Source organism: Odocoileus virginianus, chromosome 12, assembly GCF_023699985.2.
Source record: "Odocoileus virginianus isolate 20LAN1187 ecotype Illinois chromosome 12, Ovbor_1.2, whole genome shotgun sequence".
Taxonomy (NCBI): Eukaryota; Metazoa; Chordata; class Mammalia; order Artiodactyla; family Cervidae; genus Odocoileus; species Odocoileus virginianus.
Genome location: NC_069685.1, coordinates 44,971,077 through 44,995,208, shown reverse-complemented (window position 1 = coordinate 44,995,208; position 24,132 = coordinate 44,971,077). Strand labels below are relative to the sequence as shown.

Below are 24,132 nucleotides of genomic sequence, written 5' to 3'. Positions count from 1 at the left end.
TATAACCCAGTTCCTACCATGATAACCAGACATGGAGATGTGCGCTGGGCTCTAAAGGAAGGGCCGATCCCTTTGATTTATTCCCTCCCAAGTTCGTGAGGCAATTCCACGTGAGCACAGGGGGAGAGGAGGAGAGGGGAAAACCAGCGCCCGCGGCCCGGCCAGCTCTGGTTGTCACTCATTCTCTCCTTCCCTCACTCCCAGCAGCGAGAAACAGGCCCACACAGAATTCACTGTCCACATGCCACCACGGGGTCTCACCAATAGGGAGGAGAGGCCTGTGAGAACATGCTTCATAAATGAGGTTTCTCCCTTACACAAAGGGAGACACTAAAGGCAGACACTGCGAGTCGGGCAGTGAGGGACCCCGAGGCCTGGCCACGGCAGGACTGCAGGGCTGGGGAGCCAGTGCCCAGGCCAGGAAGCCGAACCCCCCACCCCCGAAACGGGTTCTCCTTTCCCGTCTCCTGTGGAAGCGCTACAGCAGGTGAATTTCATGTTGATGTTTTGGGAATCCTACTTTTACACCAAGAAAGGGGAGCCTCAGCCATAACATCACGCTTTCCTCACCGATTCACGTTCTGAACCACACCTGCCCACCAACACCCACCGTGCACTGTGCGGTTCTCTCAACACAGCCTAACAAGGGAGGAAACAGCACGGCCTTAATTGTGCAGTGAGGGGACTGGACACAGATGCCCCTGACAGGAAACCTCACCTGCGATGCTGGCGAATATCTCACTGACGCCGATCAGCACGTACTGCGGGACCTGCCACCAGATGGGCAAGTCCGCGGCGTAGTACACAACGTTCCCAATGGTCTGGTTGATGGTCTTCTCCTTCACGAGGTCCAGCCTCTTGCTTTCCAAAATCCCTACAATTCATAAGTAGCTTATGAGTATTTATTCATTAACATTTGTAATGAAACTGAAAAACCAGATCCTTGGGACAAGATGCCTGTCGGTGATTCTGAGAAACGCATGAAAGGTTAACACCAGATGACACATATCCCCCCAAACTCCCAAGCTCAGGAATTTCCCTTTCCCCCTTTCAGCTTCCCAAGTAGGTCACTGAAAAACAGAGGTCATGTCATCCGTATCTCACACGGGTGTTCTGCAGTGTCTTATAAAACCAGCGTTCAGCATGCTTAACACAATCCTCAAAGCTCTGGGTCGCTCACCTAAACGCCTTTTGCTTCCTTCAAAGAGAGGAGCATGAGAAAGCTACACTGTCTTGCAATAAAAAGATTAATCACACTATTTACTTACCAGAAGGTAATAAATCTGGAGATGCTTTTCCCCTCAAGGTAACAGATTTACACTGATTCACTGACTGATAATCATGACTACAATGACTACCACTATTACTACTAAAGCCAGTTTGCCCATGCAGATGGGCTCAACCTTATCAACAAACTACAGTAGTCCCCCCTCATCTGTGGGGTATATGTTCCAAGACCCCAGTGGATGCCTGAAACTGAGAACAGTTCTATATCCTATATATATATACACACATACTATTTTTTCCCTGCCCACACAAACCTCTGATAAAATTTAACTTATAAATCCGGCACAGTAAGAGGTTAAGAATATAACAGAACAATGATAACAACCCACTGTAATGAAAGTTATGTGAAGCTGGTGGTCTCCCTAAGTATCTCGTTGTATTGTACGTATTTCCAGACTGTGGTTGATCCTGGGGTCACAGAAACCACGGAAATCACAGCCAGGGATAAGGGGGTGACTGCAAACTGGGCCTCACCCGCCACCAGCGGCCTTCTGCCCTCAGCGGCACCAAGGACTCCCTAGGTTATCAGTCATCTGTCAGGTGGGACAGAAGGACATGGGAAAATGAGCAAGATCATGGGAAAACAGCTACTCTACAAGAAAAAAAAAATAAACAGATCGAAATGAAGTTTAAAACAACAACCTGTAGGACCAAGTTCTTAGAGTAAAGATGTTTTTAAGGAATTCTAGTTGCAAATAAAATAATGGACTCTAATAGCTAATGTATATGTAATAATTATGTGTTTAAAACAGTATGTGGAAGGACAGGAGTCTGGGTAGAGGGAGAGTGGAATATATACACATAAGGGGCTTCTGTGGTGACTCAAGTGGTAAAGAAACCTCCTGCCGATGCAGGAGATGTGGGTTCAATCCCTGGGTCGGGAGGATCCCCTGGAGAAGGAAATGGCACCCCACTCCAGCATTCTTGCCTGGGAAACCCCATGAACAAGGAGCCTGGTGGGCTGCAGTCCATGGGATCACAAAGAGTCAGACGTGACTGAGACACTGAACAACAAATATATATATATGTGTATATATATATATATATATATACATATATATATGTCCCTTTTCAGATCTGAGCATGAGAAAGGACCAGGATTTGATGGACAGAGTCAAAGAATCTGCCCCCACACCACATCTCAAATATCCACAGAGAAAACACAGCAAAGGCCCGAAAGCAGGTGAGACGGCCTAGCTCATTTCCCCGCAGAAAGCCCGCGTCTCCTCCCTGAAGGGCGGTGGAGGCAGACCTCAGCGCTCACAACTGTCCTGTGACAGAGAACAGGAGCAGAGCATGTGTGTGGAGCGCCTGCTGCTCTGCCAAGGGGAACAGGAGGCTCAGCCCAGCAGTCACCTCAGGAAACTGGTGGCGGCATTAAGGGCCGTGCCCAGAAACAGCAGCTCTGCCCCCTGGCAGGGCAGCGGGCAGCACCAATGGGCCCGCAGCGTTATCCTGGTAGGAGCGCCTTCAAACCAAGGCTAGAGCACTGCGGGCTTCCTCTGGGTCAGCTGAGCCGGCCCTGGGCCGCTGCCCTCAGACTGGAGGATCACCCCACTGCACTGGCCACCCACCCTCTAGCTCGGAAGGGTTAGATGCAAGTGCAGAGCGAGGGAAGAACTCACTCAGCCTGGTTCAGGGGAATAAACGCTGAGGCTGGGTAAGACTCGCGCCCTTCACAGGAAAGGCAAGGGGGCGTGAAGACCACGCCGAGTGTGCCTGCGTGTTTACGGCGGGCAGGTCCTGGTGGGGACAACACACGGATTTATACCAGGAAGAGAAAAGATACTGCTGACTTCTGGCAAGCTGGCAGAGAACAGGAGTAAGCTGTAGGACAGGCGTCATCAGTTAGGGAAACACAGGCTCCCGTGGAGGCTGAGGGGGAAGGTAACAGCAGCCAAGGGGCCCCTAGACAAACAAGGACCACGCCCTAAGGGACAAGAGCAGAAGTCACAGAGTGCCTCTCCGGTGGGGCCGGGGCAGGAGGGAAGGTGCGGCGTGGCTGACACTGCGGAGACAGGGGAGGAGCAGGGGCCTGAGAGGGGCCGACGGAAGCAGAGCGGTCCTGCAGGGTCCGGGCAGGCCGACCCCTGGGGCGCCACAGAGCTCGTGACGGGAGAGACAAGCGCGGGAACAAACCAGCGTAGAGACAGAAGCTGGGAGAACCAGGACAGAAGGAAGAGGCGCAAATTCTTCACTAACCACACAAACTCACATCAGGTCAAACACAAGAGAAAACCCAACGCTGTGGGTGAGGCGGGAATGGAGAGCGGCAGCGGCAACGGTTGGGTAGGAGGAGGGGCAGGCAGTCACCGGGAGGAAGGCGTGACGACCGCAACATAGGGCAGGAAGGGGGCATCCAGGAAACACGCCCAGGGGCAGGAAAGGCCCCCGTGCCCACCCGGCCCCGCGCCTGCTGCTCCCCGACGCCAGCTCATCCACACTCACCACCAGCCGCAGAGAAATAACGTGGAGCAAGAGAACCGACCGGGGGAGCTGGCCGGGCTCGCGCTGGGCCTGAGAGCTCCCGTGTGCAGCCTCCCCGCTCAGCGCCACTCCCCCATAAACCTTTATGGGCAAAATACCATCACAGGCTACAAGTGCAGCGAGAACCTGAGGCACACCAGCCCTGCTGGTCATCAGAGCAAGCGGACGGAAAGGATAAGGCTTTGCTTTGGCTTCCCAGGTAGCGCCAGTGGTAAATAATCCGCTTGCCAATGCAGGAGACACAAGAGATGCAGTTTCAATCCCTGGGTCAGGAATATCCCCTAGAGGAGGAAATGGCATCCCACTCCAGTATTCTTGCCTGAAGAATCCCATGGATAGAGGAGCCTGACTATAGTCCACAGGGTCACAAGGAGTCAGACACGACTGAAATGACTTAGCACGTAGCACGTGCTAGAAGTTTAGTGAGAATCTGAGGCACATGAGCCCTGCTGGTCCTCGTCAGAGCAAGCAGAAGGAAAGATACGGTTTTGTTTGGTGACGGGTTGCTAACTGGAGGAGACCCAGGGCAGACCCAAGTCCTGTACTTTAGGGACACTATCATCTGTGCCCCCTCGGGGCTGAGTTCTAACAGACTCATGCGGCCTAAGAGAGAACAGTGCCGCTCCAAGGACACTGTCCCCTGGACTGGACAGTGCCTCCCATTCACCAGACCCCGCACAGACCATCGCATCCCTGGACACACGTCACCCCGTGACCCCAGGCCCCGGGCAGCACTGGACTCCAGGACTCCTGCTACACGGGATCTGAACTAACGCAGCGGACAGCACTACAGCCATCGGCTACCCTGTGCAGCGCCCCACAGACATTTTTAGAAAGTGATACTGGCCAAAAAGGAAGCCCTGAAATGCATGATGCAGGAATTATAAAGCCACGATCTCTCTCAACTCAACTAAGCTTTCTTGGTAGCAAATGGACAAACAACAGCATCAACTATTATGAAATGAAAAAAGTTCTCTAAAAGTACTCTTGGATCAAAAAGAAAATAAAAACCACAGTTTCAATATTCTCCTGGGGGAAAAAAAGAAACCATTACAACAAACCAAAGTGCAACAGACCTTGATAGAAAGCCAGTAACAGGCCAATTAAAAGAATAACATGGTCTTTACTGTTAAGTGGGAACGAATAAATGGAAGCAAAGAATTTAACTCAAGCAATGAGAAAAAGAAATCAACAAAACACACTGAAGGTAATAAAAGTTAATATCTTAATTATTCATCAAGAAAACATAAAAACAAATGATAAATTCAAGAGATACATCTAAGGAAAAATCGTAAAATACAGTTTTGGCCAATCTAATAAAAAAGAACACATAAAAAAGTGAAACTAAAAAAGAGGAAGGAAATGCAACAGATTTATTTAAATGACCATTTTTATCTCCTTTCAATTTCTCTAACTCAATATATTTTACGGACACTAAAAGATAAAAACCTTAAGTGATTCAACAAAAAACAAGATCTGTACAAAACTGAGGAAAAGGTGGGAAAATGATCATATTTCCTTTCAGAGAAGTGATGCACCCTTGTAATTTTCTAGGTAAAGACTTGGAAGTTCCTGGGAGCAGAAGGAAATTTCTCATCCTGTTAAACACACCCCGCCCCCAGAAACAGGGCATTTACCAACCCTTTAGTGAAGCTGTGCGACCCGGACACCAAACCAGATTGCTGTTGGCTAGACAGGGATGCACAGTCACCCAGCAAAACAGCAGCAGATTCCAATCAGACCATCAGGGCCAGCCCTTTTAACAAACAGGGTTTATTTATTTCAACAATTAAAACACCAGAGGTTAAAATAAATAAAAATATGAGCTGCCAAAGGTTGGGGGAGGCGGGGAGGGCATGTCATCCTCCTGAAAACCAACATAAGATATTTGAGAAAAACTCAACATTCATTTCTGCCAAAAATACTCAGTAAGCTTGAAATAAAGTTTAGATATTTAACATCATCATAAACACCTATTTCAAGGTGTTTCACACTCAAGGAGGTGAGCGTGAACCTTGAACAGTGAGCAGCTGAAGGCACTTCCATCAAAGTCTGGGATAAATGGAGGGAGTCTAGGACTTCCTTTGGGGGATTCGAGAAGGAAAGTAATTTCACTGGGCAAGGCAACCCACTCCAGGATTCTTGCCTGGAGAATTCCATGGACAGAGGAGGCTGGCTACAGTCCACGGGGTTGCACCGAGTCAGACACAACAGAAGTGACTTAGCACACATAGACGCATGATGGTAACAGTGAGAACTAGAACCCTGAATACCCAACAACAAAGGACTGCAGGTGAATGTTTGACACGGAAGGGTACTTTAGTTTTGTTTTTAATAGCAGGTGACAAAGGAAGTACACACACACACATCACATCATATATAATTTTTCCCATGCACTTGCAGGCTGACAGCAGAAGACATCCTTGGGTGGAATTATGAGTGCTTAAATCTGTGTGTGTGAGAGACATACAGAGAGAGGCAAGAAGGAGAGAAATGAGGGGAGATGGTTCAACTGTGTTTGGTGGATTTTTTTTTTTACCTGCCTACAGTTAACAAGTGTTTCTTTATACCTTTAAGGGTTTCTTAGGTTTAGTTTTTAAATCAGGCTCAAATCATTGTACACAGCCTTTCGTTTCTGCAGAAACACAAAAAGTGTATGTGTATGTACACACAGATACACAAACAAAGTTTGACACACACCATCACAGCAGTGAGCATCTCTGGGGAAGTTACAGCTGATCTTTATTTTCTTCTTTATGTTTCTAAGGTTTCCTTTTCTCCAGTGAGCATCTATAATGTAAGTTAAGAACACATACAATTTTGAAGGGGAAAAGAAACCTAACAAACTAGCACTCTTCTTTTTTCCTCAAGCAGAATGGGAGAAAACCCGTTGGCTGTGTCTGATTCTCACCTAAGAAACTTTAAAGAAAGAACTGTTTCCAGCAGGGATGGTACTAAACAGAAGATTCTGATTTATTATGGACGAACATAGAAAGTTAAAAGGCAAAATCATCTCTTTTCTATTAAAATGTTGGTCTGCTCTCATGACTCCTGGTTTCCATTCAAAGCTCATTAATGTCCCAGTTAAATAATATTCACTAGAGCTGGAAATGAAATGGCATGAAACACCAGTCACTGATTATATTAAATTTAATAAACTGTGCCTAAGTCAAGTTATGAGACATTTAAGCTCTGTGAATCAGTGATGGTTAAGTTCCTTCCTAATATCTGGTCACTCAGCAAAGAAAGCCTCTTTAGACCGTCAGCACTGGAGGCGTTTTCCGTGTCTAAGCACGTGATCTGGATGCTGACCCTCGGGGCGGCCGTGGTCACACAGGTGCCTGCGGCCACCTGATGGCAGCCCGACCCTGCTGAGCAGGAAGTCAGCTGCTGGCACTGCTTGTGCTTTTAAAAGGCAGCACTGGGACTCCTCATGGTCCAGTGGTTGAGACTTTGCACTCCCAACACAGTGGGCCCAGGTTTGACCCGACTGGGGAACTAGAACCCACATGCCACAACTAAAGATCAGAAAGACAGAGAGAAAGAAGGAAAAAAAAGGAAGAAAGAAATGGCAGCACTGCCCGCCCAACTGGACCCGCTCCTGTCAACAGGCTCCTGTCTGCCGTCATTTCCTACATAAACAGGCACAGAAACCACTGGGAGGGATGACCCCAGGGTTCTCAGGGCACCCAAAGAATCTACTCAGCCATAAGTGAAACTGAAAGAGAAGATGGTGGATTAAAGGAACCAAACCCAGAGTTGGCTAGATGATGCCTGGGAAACTAGCGATCTCTCCTTTCCCACAGGCAGCTGACAAGGATATCTTTCCATGGGGTGCGACTGGCTGGCTGGGGTACAGAGGGGGGCTCTGCCATCCAGGAAGAAAAGAGGTGCTGAGGCTGAAGCTGGGCTCACGGCAAGTGCTCAGGACACCCGCGCCCTGCCCCGCCAGCACGACCGCTCTGCTCCAGGGCGCGCTGCCCACCGCCGACTCTGCCTCAGGAAACCTCCCACCAGAGCCCTGCTGTGACCCAGCTCCTGTTCGCTCAGGCTTACGTGCCCACATGCACAGAACTGGAAGGGAAATGGGTCACATGGCCAGCACATGGCAGGAACTTCATCCAGAGACGACCTCCCTTTAATCACCTATTTCATTAAGAAAGAAATGTAATTGTCCTCTACGATGTCCCAGCGTCTAGAATATAGATTTCTTAAGCCTAGAGACTCATTTCCGTAAATCTGTTAAGTACTGTATCAATATGTTCACCTGGGTGACAGCGGATGGAGGCTGCAGTGAAGCCTTGTCAGAGAATATTAAATTCCACCTCAGCAGTGCTTAACATTAAATTCCTCATAACGGAGATGATATATAGGTGATTCAGGAATATCAGCTTTTCTTGTCTTGTTATATAACCTAGCTATTTTACGGTTCAATAATTTTCAAATATTAATGAAGGAAGAGTGCCAAAGCAAGGTGAGAAAGTCAGAAACGCCTCAGCCTTATCGGCACAAGATAGTTCAGCTTATACTTCAGAATCTAAGAATTATGAACTCAGAACGGAGCCCCCAATAGGTGTTAGAATACCTCGGCATTAGTTCTTAACTGCCTTCTTTTTGTTCTGGGGGATGGAGCCTGGTTCCAAAGCTGTATCTGATTTTTAAAAAATAACAAAACTTTCTCTCCAGAAAAACACACGTGAAATTTTACACAAAAGTGCAAAGGGCTCAGGGCATTTGACACTGATTAATGGACCTGACATTAAAAATCACAGTCTGAGGATTATTTAACACCTTTAATTTATAAAATTTCCTCTATCTAGCAACTATGAGTGGTCTAAAATCTAAATCAGTAGGAGACAATACGTCTCCCTTGATTCAACCCAAAAGTCATCTTCCAGAGCATTTCACTGGTTACAATTCTTCAGGGAAAAAAAATAAGGACTCGCTGGTGGTCAGGTGGCTAAGACTCCACGTTCCCAATACAGGAGGCCCAGATTTGATCCCTAGTCAGGGAACTAGAATCCCATGCTGGAACTAAGAGTTCACACACCACAACCAAAAAGCTCCCACAGCCAAATAAAGAAAATAAATATCTTAAAAAACCTAACAGAGCAAATCCTTAGAGAAAACGTCTTAAACTTCATATAACAAAAAATGAACACCACTCCAGGTTAATAAAATAATCCTTATATGTTCTTTGAAGTACATACGCTTCTTGAAGAACCCGAGTGACTACCATATCCTGAATCACCCACAATGGAAAGCAGGCAGGAGCAGAAACGGAGCCGGCTTCTCACCTGCGGCGAAAGCTGAGCACATCACGAAGAACATCCCCACGGCGATCCTTTTCAAGGATGATGGTAGCAGGCCGTTTCGTTTCAAGATGGGATCGACTAGTTTATCTTTCAGGGGAATTAGCAGGAGGATGAGCACAGCATCGAACATGGTCAGCCAGGCTGCCGGAAACTAGAATTTGGAGATGCAGAAGACACAGGCTTATTTTTCTACAGTGCCAGCAGTTGCTTGCTTGACAACTAACGTCTAAATGGGAAAAGCTTACTTCAAAAACAGTTCATTTGTATAAATATGACCTCCCAGGAAAATAGTCTGTCTCAAGACACTGGATCTGAGGAAAGGCTTTCATTTCTAAAGGGATGTGATTTGGGTTTTCTGTGCTTTCTGGGGGGAAGAAGAATCAGGTCAGATATTCATGCTTAATTGACAGTAGCAACTTAGTATGGGCTTGCCAGATGGCTCAGTGGTAAAGAATCTGCCTGCCAAGCAGGAAACGCGGGTTCAATCCCTGGATTGAGATGATCCCCTGGAGAAGGAAACTGCAACCCACTCCCGTACTCTGGCCTGGAAAGAGCCTGGCAGGCAACAGTCCATGGGGTTGCAAGAGTTGGGACATGATTTAGTGACTAAACAACCACCACAAAGTCAATTTAATCTAGTAAAGGACATAACCAATGGAAAGACAGTTACAGAAGTGAGTAAAAATTCCATTTCAATAGGAACATGTTTAGTTCAAGCTACCTATGTCATTTACAAAGCATTTGTGATTGACAGGAGAAATTCATTTGTTACGTAAGCCCCCAATGACAATTTTCACATCATTTCAATTGTTCTCACCGTATGAGGATTGGTTGTAATACTGGAAATTTCTGGAATCTTCAAATGAAGACTCTGTAAAACATACGTCGTCTGCATCTGGATGTAAAAAGCAGTGTCATTACATGTGCACAGCTGTCAGACCTGCAGCGAGCCACCCCTCCCCCAGACTACTCTGTGATGAGACTCGCAAAGGTCAGGTTGGAAAACAGGCAGGTCAATCTCTTGGTCACCATAAAAGTCGTCTGGAGATGAACTTTGGAAAAGAAGTAATGACTACCCCAGTGAGAAATCAAATTAAAAGGTGGAGCCTGGAAAAACAGAGGTATGCCCATTCTTAGCTTCATTTTTAAAAAGATTTTCAAAACATTTAAGTCCACAAAAATGAGTCCGTAACTAACAGCAAGATTCCAAGATCCTGGAGACTTATGGCAAAGAAAGCAGGGAACCCAGGCACTTGAGTGCTGGGGCAGAGTTCACGGTGAGGGGGAGAGAGGAAATGAGACCTGAATATAAAACTCACTTGAAAATACACTGTCCAGTAAGGTATCAAAGCCAAGAAAACGGGGACAATCTTGACAAGAGCTTTCACATCTTCCACTTTATCTTCTGGGAATGGCCCTCCTCGAGACATCTTACATGAATCAAACAGACTGTGTTTAGAAGATTGCTGAAAGACTCCAATGCCTTCACTTTGGGAAATAAAATGAAGGAATTAGTTTTCTTCCACTCCCAGAAATCAGTTATTTGGTAACAAATTAGGTTTGGGGATAGGAAATGAGCTTGCTGCACTCAATCTGCTCAAACCCCCTTCCGCTACCTACTAACTGTCCCCCACCCAATATGGCCACCCAGATTACTCCTCAACATGGGGAGACGTCCAGAAACGGCAGATGGTAGCACTTCCTAGCCAGATGCAACGCTGGCCGCCGTCACGGTGTGATCACCCAGTGCTGTCTGGAAGGTGGCCAACCTCATCCCCAGCTTTGTCACACTGGCCACTGGCCCTGCGCTGTGGAGGAAGCCGGCAGCTTCATCTGAAGCTGTGACACCTACATCAGCTACATCACCGGGTGAGCATTTGAAAAGACGACTGTCCTGGATTGTTTGGACCTTAAATTAGGTTATCTATCAAATGTCAAGAGTCGATGACCAACACTAAACTCTTACAAAACCGAGCTGGTTTACTGTATTGCAGTCACACTGGTGTGACTGGGAGGGAGGGCTCTGTTACAGCAAAGAAGACATCAGCTCTTCACTTAAGGACGAGCCGAGATGGGGCGGGGGTGATGCTCCTGGTGATAACCTGATGGCGGCACCGGGGGGAAGATGACACTGAGTGCCCAATGGTGGGCCCTGACCGCCACCCTATCAGGCACCAGGACACTCATACTGCACCCCCACACCCCCCGCCGCGCGGAGGAGGAAGTCAGGGCACAGAGGGTACGAAATGTGCCCAGGGCAGCACACCCAGAGCACGGGCCGGGATCGGACCCCAAGCGGTCCTGGCTGTAGGACCTGAGGTCCCCATCACTGGAGGGCCACCTGTCCTTCTGCTCCCGCCCTTGGGCCCCCCTCCCCCAATGCTCGGGCCCGCTGGTCACAGTCCAGAGCTCTCGGCTGGCTCTGGCACCAGGAGGCCTTCCGGTCCTGGCTCTGGGGCTGGGGCTGGCAGCCCTGCCCACTCGCTCACCCTGGCCTGCCTTCATTTATAACATGCACAGGTCCCAGGTCTCAGGGGGCAACTCCAAGACCTTTCCCAACCCAAAACACTCTTAATGGAGAAACACGCTCTAAGGCCCTTTGTGATAAAATAGGGGGAAAAAAAAGTTTTAATTATACACCCTTCTCTAAAACCAGAAATAAATTACCATTAAGAATGCTTGCAATTCTGGGACTTGGATATAAATGGTAGCTGTCAGCTTTCTAGTTTATAAACTCCTGTCCCATTTGACTGAGTCATCAACTACTGTGAATAATTTTTGTCTTTTAACATTGACATTTTAAATCTGAACTGTCTTTTAACATTGACATTTTAAATCTGAACTTTCTGAGCAGGGAAAAACTGAAAACTATAAAATTTAAACCAAGTTGTGGACAGAAAAAGTAAATTCAACAGATATTTATTGAGCACCTACTATATGCCTCATTCTGTTTCTAACTGGGTGCTGAGTATACATGCATACATTAAAAAAAGATTCATCTCCTGTCCTTATGCAGCTGAGTCCGGTGGGGAAAAATACTCTGAAAAACACACTTAATGTGAAAACGCTAAATTCCAAGCATATTATTATTCATACTTTTACTTGAAAAAATTCATAACTTCTCCTTTTTTTTGGCCAAAGACGTAAAGTCCCTATAAACCTAACATAGATTCTATCAGTGATTACTACATCACACTGCCGACGCCTCTCTAAATACATTCAAATGTCAAACAGCAAATTCACTTCACACACAGAGTCATGCACACAGGTTGGTGGCTATGCTTACGTTTTCATATCATTAAAGTATTTTAAAAACTATTTTAAGTCACTACACATCTAAAACTTTGCCCAGGTCACACACATTGTTAATGTTATTATTCTGTAACATACAAGGGTCCAACATGGAGCCACAAGTCACGAACAACAAGGCACGCAGACCAGCGCTCCCCGAGCCCCCGGCCGAGGCTGCGTGTGCAGCTGTGCACATTCTCCCGGGAGGAGGAGCGGGAGGTGGGGCTGTCAGCGCTCAGATCCTCAACTAGCAGAGGTTAAGTCTCTCAGAAAGGGTGTAGCATTGTTTCCACTCACCGATGAACTGAACTGACAGGCATGGATTTCATGTCTAAAACAGCAATAAAACATCCTCAAAACAGAGGCAGCCCCCCCCAAAAAAAACCAAAACAGATACCCCCTAGAGCAGAAAGAAACTGGGACTGGGCCAGAAGAAATCAGCCCCGTAAATAACGGAATGCTGGGTGATACTGCACTTCCTTTGCTTCTAGAGCAGACATTCTGCAAAAGTATCCCCATCGGTGAGTTACCACTGACTGGCCTCTTATCAGCTTACTAGGCCTCACGATGGTCCTATGAGAGGGGACCTCTCCAGCTGCACAAGAAGGAAAAGAAGTCTCTGCAAGGCCATTGACCTGCCCAAGATCAGACAGCCCCAACCCATGCATAAGGAGAGCAAAGTCAAGAGAATTTGCCAGACCATCAACTTCTCTGCAAGCTGGCCCTCTTTGAATTCCTGCCAAGGAAGACTTCAAAAACCAACATAAAGGGAAAATCGATTCCCAAGTCCCAATAGTCTTTACCATGCCCTTTGTGCATCAAAACTCACATGTCCACAAAGCAACAGTGTCCTCCTGCACAGGTGTACCAGGCATCACCCAGAAAGACACTCTGAAACTTTAATGATACATTTTGCTAGTGGATATTTAATCTATAGGCTAAACATCTGGGATCTGAAACCATGCTTTCACTGAATTAAAACAAGGCCCTGGTAAAGCACTACTGCCGGCTGGAGAGGCAGCGGGGCTTCAATCATTAAAAATTCAGTGTGGTCCCACCAACAGCTGCTCTGAACTGTGAGTTTGAATGGACACTGAATGCGCTCAGGAGCCTGTGGAGCCCCGCCGGGGGGCCACCAAAGCAACCAGAGGCGTTTGGCCTGGAGCCAAGGGGCGAGGCTGTGGGAGCTGTTCTGGTACAGCTTCAGATCCACCACGTGGGAGGAGCACGAGACATCTGTGATGGCTCCAAGGACATAAATAGTATACAGGCAGACAAGCCACGAGGAGGCAGACAGACGCAGGTCAGTCTGCGGAACGTTCTTTCAACGGGGGCCCTCCTTGTGGAGGGGCAGGAGGCTCCCCAGGGCTGAGCAGTCACTCTCCGATTCAGGGACTGAGCACCCATCTCAATGCCCCTGTCTTGATCAAAATACTCCCCGAGAGGCTCAACTCCAAATGGTCCCGAGGACTTTTCTGGGCTGATGGACATATTCTACATTCTGACTATGGTTACCTGACAGAATAAATCTGTCATAATTCCCAGAATAGTGCAGGTAAAAGGGAAGTCTTTTATTATGTGTAATTTACACATCAATAAGTAACACCAAAATTTTCTGAGGTCTTTCTGTGAGCTAAGTTCTGGACTTCTCTTCACTAATCTGCAACTAGGGTGACCGACCTTCCACCAGAGCTTGCCCGGGACTTTTGGCTTTAAAACCTCAGGTCATGGGTAGACAATGCTCCACCTGGGAAGCCGCGTGTAAATGGGACGATGGCCTCACCCAGCCGCATCTTAGTTCTGCTACCCTGTCCTCCTCAGAGAGCGGCGGACGTGACCACCGGAGCACTGCCCGCGCGACCTGCTCGGCTGCTGGCCCTGCAGTGGGAGGCAGCGGCTTACTGCTTAAAGAGCACAACACGCATCTGCGCCTACAAACTAAGCAGCTGCGCGGTTTCTGAGCCAAAGGACTGTCACGGCCTTTTAAAATAAAGAGAACTGTAGCAAGTTCAATGCTGTCTCTTCGATGCCCTTGGCGAGCCTCTGTCTTTATCCTCTTTACATAGCTAAGCAGTCCGGGGCCTCCGTCTACATCAGCAGTGAGAGGAGGGCCAAAGTGCAGGTTAGAAATGAAAAAGCGAGAGCCGGGGAAGGAGGCAGGCCTCTGGCTCATCTTTAAGACGGAGACAGGACACCTCACCGCATACTCCTGGCGCTGCCGTGAGACATTTCAACTCCAGCTCCATGACCCCCCGCCCAGCAGTGAGCATAGGACAGACAGACGCGAGCACTTTATTTTAGAGTGGTTAGTAAGTCATGTGGAACAGTCTGTGACGAGAAAAAGCCGCCTACCCGCTAGGACTGTGCTCCCCGATGCGCTTCTGAGGGCGGCAGGAATAGACCAATATCCTGAACATGTCGGTGAAGGCACTGCCGTCGGGCGGCTTGGTGATGAAAAAGGTCTGGCCGCACAGGAAGACCACGAAAGCAACACCAATGCAGACAGCAGGGATGGCATAGCCGGTGACAAAGCTCACGTTCTGCTGGATGTAGGCAATGCCCCCCAGCGAGACGATTGCTCCCAGATTAATGCTCCAATAAAACCAATTAAAAAATCTTCGCGTGGCTTCTGGACCCCGATCTTTAACCTAAAATAACATGGAAGAAAAAGACTTAATCCCATGTGATCACCTTCAAGGATGAAAAACATATATGATGCTTTTATATACATTGTTTTATGTATGTGTGTGTATGTGCATGCTCAGTTGTGTCCAATTCTTTGTAACCCCATCGACTGTAGCCTGCCAGGATCCCCTGTCCATGGGCTTCTCCAGGCAAAAATACTGGAGTGGGTTGCCATTTCCTCCCCGAGGGGATCGTCCCAACCCAGGGATCGAACCCAGGTCTCTTGCATCTCCTGCACTGGCAGAAGGTTCTTTACCATTAGCATTAAATGGGAAATCCACTTTATATATATATATAATAGTATGATAAATTGATACAACTTTCTATCAATTACTGTTGTCGTCATAATCTTTAAGAAATGCAGCACATGGGAATTCCCTGATAGACCAGCGGTTAGGACCTGGTGCTTTCACTTCTGGGCCCCATGTCCAATTCCTGTTTGGGGAACTAAGATCCCACACGCCACGGCCAAAAAAAAAAGGGGGAAAAACAGTAGCACAATCAAATGGTATTTACAGATAAGCTCAAGGGCCCCTTGACAAAAAATGTGTTTTACACTTCCAATTACTACAGATTTCTTCAGTTCAATTCACTCGCTCAGTCGTGTCCGACTTTTTGCGACCCCATGAATTGCAGCACACCAGGCCTCCCTGTCCATCACCAACTCCCAGAGTTTACTCAAACTCAAGCCCATCGAGTCGGTGATGCCATCCAGCCATCTCATCCTCTGTCGTCCCCTTCTCCTCCCGCCCCCAATCCCTCCCAGCATCAGGGTCTTTTCCAATGAGTCAACTCTTCGCATGAGGTGGCCAAAGTATTGGGAGTTTCAGCTTCAGCATCAGTCCTTCCAATGAACACCCAGGACTGATCTCCTTTAGGATGGACTGGTTGGATCTCCTTGCAGTTCAAGGGACTCTCAAGAGTCTTCTCCAACACCATAGTTCAAAAGCATCAATTTTTCAGCACTCAGCTTTCCTTACAGTCCAACTCTCACATACATACATACAGATTTCTTAAATATACTTAAATCCAAGAAATCCTAGAGCATTTCTCAAAGTAGTTCCCCATGGACCACGTGCTTTGTGAACGCCTGGAATGCTTCTTAAAAATACAGAGTCACAGGACCTATTATTATCCAGGACCAGCCACTCATCATCTCTGGGGTTGGAACCCAGAAGTCTGCGTTTTAAACAACTTTCCAGAGGACTTCTATTCAAAGCCATATAGCTCCAAGCCTTGATACATCTGGAACCAGGAGAAAATTAGAGAGTGCAACTAAAACTACGTGCTGTTTCCAGACCAGGAAGCCTCTCGGGGAATCAAGAGAAGTTCTGATAAGGACAGGATTCCTGAAAGGTTCAAAGATCACCGACTCCCTGAACGTAGACACACAGAAGAACCAGGTCACACAAGCACTTTCCTCATGAGCTACCCAGTGGGGGCTTGTCCTGGTGCGGACAAGACGATCTGTGTGGGCTTGGGCGCCCCGGAACGTCCCTCCCTGAAGATGGCTTTTCACATCTACGTGACACCCTGAGAATGTGCTTGAGCCATTCCATCTCATAAAACATTTAAACAAACCTCCTGGTTTAAAGGCTGATGCTGGATTGTGTACAAAAACTGCCAGGTCTTGCTGTCTCGGGAACCTCTGTTGTCTTGTCCTTACATTACAGGCTATGAAAAGGTTGGACAATTTCTGGTCCAGTAACAAATCTGAATTCTGATCCACAGAGTACTCTCTTCTAACAAAGGAGGTTCTCACTGGGGGCCTAAACAACCAGTTATGATGCACAAAAACCATCTTTTTGCAGCCATATTATGTGATATGACATTTTAACCTCTATTTCTTAAGATCAAAGTACAGGTATAAATACAAAATCAGAATCATGTGCCCCTCCAAAAAATTTTAATCCAAAATGATTAAATATGCTGTTAAGTCGCTTCAGTCGTGTCCAACTCTGTGCGACCCCATAGATGGCAGCCCACAGGCTCCTCCGTCCAAGGGATTTTCCAGGCAAGAGTACTGGAGCAGGCTGCCATCACCTTCTCCCGATTAAATATGCTATGCGCAAGAGAGTCGGATAAAACTTAATGACTAAACAGCAACAACATGGTAACAAGTAATATGCATTAAGTAATTATCTGGTAATCACTGTCTAAAACTGAAAACCTGAGTTTTAAACCTCACATTGTCAGGATGAGCTTTAACTCGACTCCTTTCCACGTCAGAAATGAACAGAGAGCCAAGAACAAATGATGGCAAGACCAATGAGTGAATAAATGATTTGTATGGAGGATGTCTTATATTTCTAAGGACAGCTCCCCCTGAGGACACAATGCATTTGTTTGTTTGTTTAGGCTGTCTCATGTGACCTGTGAAATCTTAGTTCCCCGACCAGGGGTTGAACCCATGTCCCTGCAGTAGAGGCGGGTCCTAACCACTGGAGTACCACGGAGGTCCCCATAATCCATTCAAATGTCACTAAAATGGACTCAAGTATTCGTTATCCCCTGGGAACAAACCAGAGGGAAGAAAAAATTCTAAGCAGGCCAATGGCTACAGAGAAAATGCAACTAAAGATAAGAAAACAAGTAATTAGGGTGGGGGACAAACTTAACAGGGAAGAGGGCCAGTAAACAGAATATCGAAAATTAACACAGACAACTTACGTATTTACTGAAATACATCAGGGCCCTTCCCACTGTCTATAGAGGTGCTGCCCACATCCTGGTGAACTTGGCAATCAACTTACTGAACTTCCAAGTGTAATGCACCCAAATTACTTTAAATAACCACATACCAGTAATTTTCTGGAACAAATGGGAAGCTGCCCTTGTAAACCGCAGATCACATGCTTCTGTGCTCTGGACTGACACCCTCCCTTCAAGTCGGTCACATTATATCACCATCTGTACCCTCGCCTCCTGCCCGACCAGATCAAGGCCAACAAGACCATCATGTGACTGACTAGTCAAAAGACAGCACTGCTGCAACTCAAAGAGCAGCTGGAAGAACAGGATCCTGTGCAGTGAGTCAAACAGTAGGCTGATTTGGAAAAATTCCTTTAAACACACAAGGGCAACTTTTCTTTCCTCTAGGTGAAGTGTATCTTGGCTCTCTTGTAAAATAAGTTCTTTCAGTCTGCTGTTTCAAATACAGGATCCATCCATTAAGAATGATTGTGACCTCTGAGAAAGGTTAAGTACTGGGGGAAAGGTGGGGCTGACAGAATCCACATCAGCATTGCCCTTGGACTCTGTGGTGTAAGTCTTCTTTCCAAAGCCAGCCAAGGCCTCCTTCTCAGAGCTGCACAGCCTGACCCCATTCATCTCTCCCTCAGACTGTTTCGTAGAAGCCCTGTGTCACAAAGGCGTGAGTGATAGAAAAGCCTAAAAGGTACCTTCTGCGTACCACTCAGCCACAGAAAAGAATGAAATCATGCCTTGTGCAGCTACATGGACGGACCTGGAGATTATCACACTAAGTGAAGTCAGTCAGGCAGAGAAAGACAAATACTACGTGATATCACTTATATGCGGATAAATCAACTTATTTATAAAACAGAAACAGACTCACAGACATATAGAAAACAATCTTATGGCTACCACAGGGAAAAGTTGGGGGTGACATATTAGGGACTTGGGATTAACAGATACACACTGCTATATATAAGACAGATAAACAAGGTCCCACTGTATAGCACAGGGAACTATATTCAATACTTTGTAATAGACTATAGTGGAAAAGAAATGGAAAAAGGGTATGTATAAATGTATAACCAAATCACTTTGCTATATACCTGAAACACAACATTGTAAATCAATCATATTTCAATTAAACAAAAAAGTTCCTGGGAGCTCCCTGGTGGTCTAGTGGTGAGGATTCAGCAGAGTGCAGTGGCCCGGGTTCAATCTCTGGTAAGACAACTGAGATCCAGCAAGCTGCTGGGCTCGGCCAAGATTTAAAACAAAAAATCCTTAAAAATACAAACAGATTTCCTCAAACTCAGACAGGCCTGGAGATGTCAAACTAGCTCCTCCTGAAGAACAGACCACAGGCCTCATGCCTAGAGGGCAGGCTCCTGGGTGTACCTCCCTGCACCTGCGGGGGAGGGAGGGGAGACTTCTGAAATCCCCTTCGAAGACCAGCCAGCACCTGGCACAGAGCAAGCACTGCAGCTGAAGGGTACTAACATTTTCGTTTCCACTGAGATACAATTCTCACACTATAAATGCACCCTTTTGAAATGTACCACTCAGTGTTTTTCAGTCTTCACAGATGTCTAACCACTACACCACTGCTTTCCAATTCTACCTTCTCATCACACCAGCAAGAAACCTGATTCAGTTCACAGTGGCTTCCCCTCTCCCATTTCCTGACTCCCCGGTAACCACTCATCTCTTAAGTCTTTATTGATCTGTCTATTCTGGACATTTCATACAAATGGAATCCTATGATATGTGGTGTTTGGTGCCTTGCATCTTTCAACGGCATGATGGTTTCAAGGTTCATCCACAATGAAGCAAGTACTTCATCTCTTTTCACCACTGAAGCATATTCTGCCTATGTCCATCCATCAGTTGATGGCCATCTCCTTGCTGCTGTTGCTGTTTAGCTGCTAAGTTGTATCTGACTCTTGCGAACCCAGGGACCGTAGCCCGCCAGATTCCTCTGTCCACGGGATTTCCCAGAAACAATACTGGAGTGGGGTGCTGTTTCCTTCTCCAGGGAATCTTCCCAACCCAGTGTTCAAACCTGGGTCTCCTGCTTGGCAGGCAGATTCTTCTTAACTTTAAAAAAATTTTAAACATACAGAAAAGTTGGAAGAACAGTAAACCATACACACCTATAGCTTTCATCTACATCCTTAGTTCTTTTTCTGTACATATTCAAAATACTCTTTTGGCTGAACTATTAAGCTGCAGCATCGTATTTCACCCCAAAGATTTCATCATGACTCTCCTACAAATAAGGCTGTTCTTCTACAAGACCACAAACCATCATCTAAGAAAATTATCATCAATGCAGCTTTATCTACTATGTGGTCTGTAATCAAGTTATCCCAGTCATCCTGATAAATGACTTTTTAAAAAGGTGGGTTACAATCACAAAGCACATGCTGTGTATGGTGGTCAAATCTTTGATACCCCTGAATCTGATCTCCATGACAGTGTCATGTTAGATGAGATTGGGTCAATTCTCTTGCAGAACAGCACATTTCTTTTTAATGTCCACATCTACATATCAAGAGTCCAAATTCTGTCATGCCTTCTAGAGTACTTCTATGGGACCACTCATTCTTCTAAGGAGTATTGATCACCTGTCTATTACCTACTGTAGAGCAGTCATTTCTAAGTCAGACTTTCTGGAGTCAAACCCAGCTTCCCCACTCACTTGCAGTGCACCAGGGCTGGTCAAACCTGCTAAGCCTCTGTTTATTGTAAAACAGGGATAATTATGGGATAGAAATTGTTGCGGGGTTTTATATAAGACAGTGTAGGAAGAGTACTCAGTACAGTGGGGCCTAACCTACACACTCAGCACGCACTGCAGTCCTATGGCCCGGTCTTTAGAGATGGAGTGACTCCCCTGGTGGTCCAGCGGTTATCAATGTGCCTGCTAATGCAACTACGGAAGCCTGAGCACCACAACTACCAGCGCGTCCTAGAGTGCCTGCTCCGTGATAAGAGACGCCACCACAATGAGAAGCCTGTGGACAACGAAGAGTATAGCCCCCAATCCCTGCAACTAGAGAAAGCATGAGTGCAGCAATGAAGACCCAACATAGCCAAAAAAATACTAAATAAATAAAATAAATTTTCAAAAAAACCAGAAACACAAGATGAAGAACTCCCAGTCCTGGGCCTCCGAAGTTGGCAGAACAATCACAGAATGCCCATCTCAGCTAAAGTATACATTAAGAAATCAAACCTGCACCTAAACTATGGTGTAATCACTCACTACCTACAAAACAAAAGAAATACAACTCTTTGCACCTCCATTTCCTCATTTTAAAAATAGGGCTAGGATTCATAAGAGATTCAAATGAGTTCAGGTATGTAAAGCACATTCCATGGTGCAGAGGAAGGAGGTTAAGAATTCAAGACATTAGGCAACTATTATCTCCAGCATCGTGAGAAGGACTCGCCTTACCGTAAGAGCCTTTCACAGGTGTGACTAATGTTCAGATTCAAAGGATGCAAGTTGCTGCATCCTGGCTCAGTCACGTACTAGCACTGTAACTTTGGGCAAATGATTTAACCGCTTGAGTCTTCATTTCTTCATCTGCCAAATGAGCACAGTAACAGCAGAAGCGTCCTATGAACTGGCGAAGTACTCAGAACAGGGCCTGATGCACAGTAGGCCCTCTGTAAATGCTGGCAATCACATGGCTACTTGGCCCATAAACCTAGGAGGAGCCTTCTCTGTTGCATAAGATCAGCCAGCAATTCTGGCGCTCTCTCTGCATGCAACGCAGGAGACCTGGGTTCGATTCCTGGGTCGGGAAGATTTTCTGGAGAAGAGAATGGCTACCCACCCCAGTATTCTTGCCTGGACAATCCCATAGACAGAGGAAGCCAGGCGGGCTACAGACCATGGCGGGGGGAGGGGGGTGTCGCAAAAGAGTCACACACGACTTAGCCACTAACCAACAACCACCACCTCCGTAATGTCCTAAATCCACCACTTCATTCCTTGTCCATTGCCCCCGTCCTAGTGCAAATCTCTAATTTCTCATCTGGCCAGTGCAACAGACTCCTACCTGATCTGCCTGCTGTCACCACTTTCCATACAACTGAGGCTCTATACCAGACTGCAAACCTTTTCTGTGAGGGGCAGCTTACACTGTAAGTAACATTCAGTCTGTCACAACTACTTGATTCTGCTATCCTATTGTGAAAGCAGTCCCAGCATAGCTGACAGGTGACCAGGTAGGTGCAGGTCTGTGGTTCAATAAAACTTTATTTATGGAGGCTAAAATTTGAGTTTCCTGTCAGTTTCATTTGTCACACACACAAACTTTCTTTTTTTCAAAGGAAAAAAAAAAACCACTTAAGAATCATTCTTATTCTTAAGTTGAGGGCTCTCCAAAAACAGGAAGTAGACCAGATTCGGCTGGCAGGCCACAGCTGCCAGGCCCCTGCCCTACAGAGACTGGATATTTTTGAGACGTAAATCAGATCACATTACCCTAGGCTCAAAGTCTATAAAAGGCTTCCTACTGTATTCAAAACAGACCTCAAACTCTTTACAAAGCGTCACATCTCTTAGCCCCGACCTGCCACCTCTGTTCCCATTTCTTTTCTGTTTAAGACATAGCTGTCGACAACCTTCTGTAAGTTTAAGGCGTACAAAACGTGTACGTGTTGTAGGTGTTGTACACAATACGTGTACTGATGTGTTCCGTGCTGCAACATGACAGCTACTGTAGCCGCTATGACAACCGGAGCAGTCCTCTCCTCTGGCCCCAGGGCCTTTGCACTTGCGGATGCCCAGTACAGAAACGCCTCTGTCCCCTCCCCCGGGTCTCAACTCCAAAGGCCCCTCAGTTGGAAGGAGGACCCCCGAGTTTGCAGCTCCGCTCGCCAGCACCCACCGCAGGCAGCCCGGGTGGTAACGTGGGTTACCGGGTCCGTGGCCAATCCCGCCCCCTCGCCTCCCACCTGCGGACCCCTCACCTGGTCTGCGCCAAAGGGCGTGATGTTGGCCTTGACCGCGCCCACGCCCAGGCCCACTAGAGCGAGCGCGGACAGCACTGCGGGCGCGCAGTAGCGAGCGGGCGTGTCGGTACACGGCGGCGCCGAGCAATTGCGGACGTTCGCAGGGCCTGGGGCCCCGCAGAGCGCCGAGCGTGTAGCGGGCGCGGCCAGCAGCGGGAAGGCCAGCATGCCGAGCAGGTAGAGCGCCAGGCTGAGCAGGATGGCGCGCGCCCGGCCGAGCCGCGCATCGGCGAGCCAGCCCCCGAACGGCGACACCAAATAGGTGAGGCCCATGAAGAGCAGCAGCGCCTGGCTGGCCTCCGCGCCCTCCCAGCCGAACGCCGTGCCGTTGAGGAACAGCACCAGGTTGGCCGTGACGCCGTAGAAGGCGGCGCGCTCCAGCAGCTCCGTCAGCAGCACGGCCGCGCACGCGGCGCGCCGGCCCTCGAACGCCGTCCGCCGCGCGCCCAGCAGCGGCGCCCGCTCGTCGCCCGCGCCCTCCATGGGCCCACTCGCGCACCGACCGCCGGGCCGCTCTGCCGGCCTCTGCCGGGGTCTGCCGCCACCGGCGCCGTCGCCCTTCTCGCGAGACTTGCCCCGCCAGCCTCTTCGGCCCGCCCCACGAGCGTCCCCATAGGGCGAGCCCGCCGCGAAGGCCGCCTGGACTTCCGGTCGCGCCCAGGAAGTCTGCCCAGGAGGTGGCCCGGCTTCCGCCAGCTGCAGTGCGGAGTGCGGGAGGGCGGGGGCGTGGCTATATAGAGAGGGTTTTAAAAGTAAAAATCAGGGTCTCGCACTTGGAGGTGCCCAGATTTCTTGCATTGACCTCAGCCTTTCCTTGCCCTCCGGGCTAGTGTACTCAGGCTGGCCCCTGCACGCGCGCCCGGCTTCCTGGCCCTGGAATGTTGTCTCTCGTCTCTGCTCTGTTGACTCTGGGAGCAGGTAGTTCTTTTGGCGGTTTGTCCTGTGCTTTGTAGGATGAGTAATGGCATCCCTGGCCTCTGCTGCTGCTGCTAAGTCGCTTCAGTCGTGTCCGACTCTGTGTGACCCCATAGATGGCAGCCCACCAGGCTCTGCCCTTCCTGGGATTCTCCAGGCAAGAACACTGGAGTGGGTTGCCATTTCCTTCTCCAGTGCATAAAAGTGAAAAGTGAAAGTGAAGTCGCTCAGTCGTGTCCGAGTCTTCGCAACCCCATGGACCACAGCCCACCAGGCTCCTCCGTCCATGGGATTTTCCAGGCAAGAGTACTGGAGTGGGTTGCCATTGCCTTCTCCGCCCTGGCCTCTAGTCTCCACTAAATGCCCGTTCCATTCTGTTCCACTTGTGACAATCAAAGCTGTCTCCAGATGTTCCCAAATGAACCCTGAG

At 47.9% G+C, this 24,132-nt stretch overlaps 1 protein-coding gene across 1 annotated transcript in view; it reads right to left on the bottom strand.

Moving 5' to 3' along the window:
- SLC15A4 (solute carrier family 15 member 4) overlaps positions 1-23,360 on the bottom strand; it is a 29,025-nt gene extending 5,665 nt beyond the window's left edge. The window contains exons 1-6 of the mRNA XM_070475074.1: positions 22,746-23,360; positions 14,733-15,028; positions 10,409-10,577; positions 9,907-9,984; positions 9,072-9,240; positions 719-874 (exon numbers count right to left, since the gene is read on the bottom strand). Coding sequence (XP_070331175.1) covers positions 719-874; positions 9,072-9,240; positions 9,907-9,984; positions 10,409-10,577; positions 14,733-15,028; positions 22,746-23,270 — 1,393 coding nt within the window. The 5' untranslated portion in view covers positions 23,271-23,360. The remainder of the gene's footprint in view (positions 1-718; positions 875-9,071; positions 9,241-9,906; positions 9,985-10,408; positions 10,578-14,732; positions 15,029-22,745) is intronic.
- Between the last annotated feature and the right edge of the window lie 772 nt (positions 23,361-24,132).